Here is a 4,193-nt window from a genome sequence, read left to right as displayed (position 1 = left end):
TAATTGATTATAATTAATTAAAATTAATCATAATTAATTAATTAATTAATTAATCGCTTGAGTAGCGGTCAGTTAGGATGCCTGGTAATGATAATTAGTTAATTTTATAATATTATAAATAGTTAATTATAACACTAATTATGATCACAATAATTAGTTAATTATAACGCCAATTATGATCATAACAATTAGTTAATTATAACATTAATTAAGATCATAATAATAATAATAAAAATAATCAATTATTGCGTGATACCTGAGGGAGTGACAGAATTTGGTGGCGTCGAGGGGTATTTCGGTTTCATCATAGGTAGCCAAACGGCAACCCCCGATCTCGGGGAAAAAGTCGTCCTAAACGGTGTTTGTTGTGTTGTAATAAAATCAAATTAGTACTTGAAAAGAAGGGCTGAATTCTTCATCGGAATCAAAAATCGAACTTGGAGTAGATGCAACTTGGTTGGTTATTCTGCGAAGGTCGTCCAACCTGTTTCATCATCATCTTCATCATCATCATGGTTGTCATCGTCATCATCATCTTCCTCATCGTCATTATTTTCATCATCATCACATCGTCATCATCATCACAACTGACCAGCACAGAGGACATTTGAGTGCCGACGGTGACGAGGACCTGACACAACTTCTTGAAGAATCGAAACGTCCTCTCTTCGGTGGCGCCACTAGCGGCGACACTTCATGATGATGATTATGATGATGATGATGGTGAAGATGATGATTTCATTTGAGTGTGAGTCATCACCGACCACCACAACTACCACCATCATCGTGGTCGTCGTCATCACCATCAGACATCATCACCATCAGACATCAATCATCACCATCAGACATCATCACCATCAGACATCAATCATCACCATCAGACATCATCACCATCAGACATCAATCATCACCATCAGACATCATCACCATCAGACATCAATCATCACCATCAGACATCATCACCATCAGACATCAATCATCACCATCAGACATCATCACCATCAGACATCAATCATCACCATCAGACATCATCACCATCAGACATCAATCATCACCATCAGACATCATCACCATCAGACATCAATCATCACCATCAGACATCATCACCATCAGACATCATCACCATCAGACATCAATCATCACCATCAGACATCATCACCATCAGACATCAATCATCACCATCTTCATCATCATATTCGTCATCATCGTCGCCACCAGATATCATTACCATCATCATCGTCGTCGTCGTCATCATCAGACATCATTATCAGTATCATCGCAAATCAACTCACATGGCAACGCCCTTCAACTTTTCCAACCACTTCTCGCTGATCATGGCTTCAACCAGTGGAATTCTCTCTTCTAATTTGCCCTATTTGTTTGATCACTCATTTGTTATACACTCTCATACATTCACTCTCCTAATCGGCCATTGTCAATCAATCAATCAATCAATCAATCAATCAATCAATCAACCAACCAACCAACCATCCAACCAACCAACCAACCAATCAATCAATCACCTTTTTCCCGGAGATTTCTAGCAAGCAGTCGACGGCGTATGCTTGTATAGAAGGTTCGGCCAGCATGTCAGCTAAAAGGTGAATGAGTCTGAAGGAAAAGTAAATTAACTCCTGGGCTACTTACACTGAAAAGTCTAGGCGATACCATCTACTCAGTGCTGATACTTTGATATCAACAATCATACTATCATTATTATCATTATAAGTTATAATAATTATAATTATTATTATAATTTGTAGTAGTAATAGAAGTAGTTTTATGACTATAATTATTATTATTATTCTAAGTATAATAATTATAAATATTATAATTTGTAGTAGTAATAGAAGTAGTTTAATGACAATAATCTAAAATTACACCACAAATTAATTACAAAACCGCATGAAAGAAAAAATTTTGGGAGAGAAAAAAAAAATACTTTGAATTATCTGCTACAAGCAAGTTGATGTTGATGATGTCAATGAAGGTACTGATGACCTCACAAGTCACTGATATAACCTGGACTGAGACAGCTGATTGTGTGGCCGTCAGGTTGCTGATGCTCGTTGCAACAATACTCCTGTAGCTATCATTGAGTGTGAGATGTAGAAAGGACAGAAGCTGAGGCATGATTGAGACAAAGGCCTGCTGGATGTCTCGTCTACGCTGCTGAGGGGTCGTCTGGAACATTAGAACGTCTTCAGCTAGGCGGAGAAAGACTAGGAGAATTAGTTCAGTCTGCGTTGGCTGTGGAAAAAAAAACATAAAGTTGAGTATTTTTTTCTCGACAAATAAGAACAAAGCTTCGTTTAGTTTTTAGAAATACTTGACGAAAAATTTCTCGTTTTGAATTTGTGATTTAAAACATTTAAAATCTACTGAAAACATTTTTATTCAAAAAAAAAAACAAAAATTCACCCCCAAGGTACAGATGGCGTCAAATTCACTGATCATGGATAACCACTGTTGAGGCCACTCTCTCTTAGCTATCTCCACGATGATCCTTGAAAGGCCATCTTTGATGTGTCTCTGTTCTGATACGATGTCCAGGGTTCCCTGTTTGTGTGTGTGTGTGCACGTGTTTTTGTGCGTGCGTGTGCGTGTTGTTTTGTTATGAACATTTTTTTCTGAAACTATCGTTAACAATCGCGCTGTTGTCAATCGATGAAATTGGTAAATAAAAATAATTACTAATTCTATAACTAATATTACTTAAAATAATAATAATAATAAATAATAATAATAATGATAATAATAATAACACACCCCTTTAATAAGCTCCATGCTACTTTCTTTAATGAACTTTTTCTCGTCCAACGACATGCTATTCCATCTAAATCTATTTTAAGAAAATATCCAGCTACATCAATAATCATGATTAAAATTATTAATTGCTTATTATTTGACAATAAAAATTATAGTTTTACCATTTTCATACTCTCATTAAATAATATTTATGGTTATAATTTATTTAATTATCTATCTTTCAGAAGTAACAACATATATCATTTATTTATTAATAATTACTTACACTCTTCTAATCATTTATAATTTATAAAGAATTTTTAATTATAAAATAATTTAATTATTATATAATAATTATTAAACAAAATATAAGACAAATTAATAATTATTTTTTTAGTAATTCACCTGACGCAGTATTCTATGAGTTGAAAACCAAAGTGCCTCGTGATTTGATCATTTTCTTTTCTAGATAGCTCGATGCCAACTTTTGCACAGTTCGGAGCACTGGCTTTGAACTCTTCACAAAACTAATATTGAAACAAATAGATTTATTTTATCTATTTACTTGATTATTTATTCATTTAATATCTATTTAATATTTGTTTAATATTTATTTCATATTTATTTGTCTTGTTTGGGTTACTTTAATCTCTGTGCAGTGTAATGTTGTGTGTTTTGACACAAAATTAAAAAAAAACAAGTCATTCATTGGGTCTATGCTTAGGTTTCTCCTCTGCCAACAAGCAGGTTGTCCATGTGTCATGCATATGCATCGTGTTCTCACACATGCCACATGCACATGCAATGTACACACATGTCACATGCACAGTAGCAACCAATCTTTTTGAATGATTGATCATTGATTCGTTCAATCAAGGGTGTCATCAAGTCAAGTCAATCAATTTCAATTTATTTTTCATTTAACAACTTTTGAGAAGTTAAAAGTACAAACTTGGTGGGCTTCGGCTCTTAATTTTTGATTAGAAAGAGGATTCATAATTAATGCCAGAGCATTCTGCAGCTGCCTGACGATCTCCAAATTCTCCATATTTTAAAATTTAACCGGACCGCACTATTTAATGTGATGTTTATAGCTAAAATTTAAAAGTGAACCTTAATTTTTGAAGGTTCAACTAATCGGTTAAACGACATTATTGTAGTTTTAAAATGTCGATAGGTGACAATTTGAAGTATAGTCTTAATAAGTATAGCTTGATGTACTTTTTTGTTCTATAATGTTTTTTCTTTACTAATCTTATTTAAATAAATTTTTTTGAGTTTTTCCCAACAAATCATCAACATTTTTAATAAAAGTGCAAACAGCAAACATGATAACACCATCAATTCACTGATGGCTATTTTCTTTAAAAGTTTCTAACAATCGGAGCAGGGTACACGCACGTACAGCCACGGAAAATCATTAAAGACACATCCACGCAAAATTA

The 4,193-nt window shown here is 33.7% G+C and overlaps 1 protein-coding gene across 1 annotated transcript in view; it reads right to left on the bottom strand.

Annotated features, from left to right (window-relative positions):
* HELRODRAFT_188729 (hypothetical protein) overlaps positions 1–3,796 on the bottom strand; it is a gene marked incomplete at its 5' end in the record, with an annotated part of 10,517 nt that extends 6,721 nt beyond the window's left edge. The window contains 8 exons of the mRNA XM_009021668.1: positions 321–351; positions 593–692; positions 1,293–1,372; positions 2,023–2,250; positions 2,422–2,559; positions 2,770–2,842; positions 3,154–3,275; positions 3,701–3,796. Coding sequence (XP_009019916.1) covers positions 321–351; positions 593–692; positions 1,293–1,372; positions 2,023–2,250; positions 2,422–2,559; positions 2,770–2,842; positions 3,154–3,275; positions 3,701–3,796 — 868 coding nt within the window. The remainder of the gene's footprint in view (positions 1–320; positions 352–592; positions 693–1,292; positions 1,373–2,022; positions 2,251–2,421; positions 2,560–2,769; positions 2,843–3,153; positions 3,276–3,700) is intronic.
* Positions 3,797–4,193: the final 397 nt, after the last annotated feature.

The sequence above is a fragment of the Helobdella robusta genome (genome assembly GCF_000326865.2).
Source record: "Helobdella robusta unplaced genomic scaffold HELROscaffold_3, whole genome shotgun sequence".
Lineage (NCBI taxonomy): Eukaryota > Metazoa > Annelida > Clitellata > Rhynchobdellida > Glossiphoniidae > Helobdella > Helobdella robusta.
The sequence above is the reverse complement of the archived record's forward strand: the minus strand, read 5'-3'. Positions and strand labels throughout refer to the sequence as shown.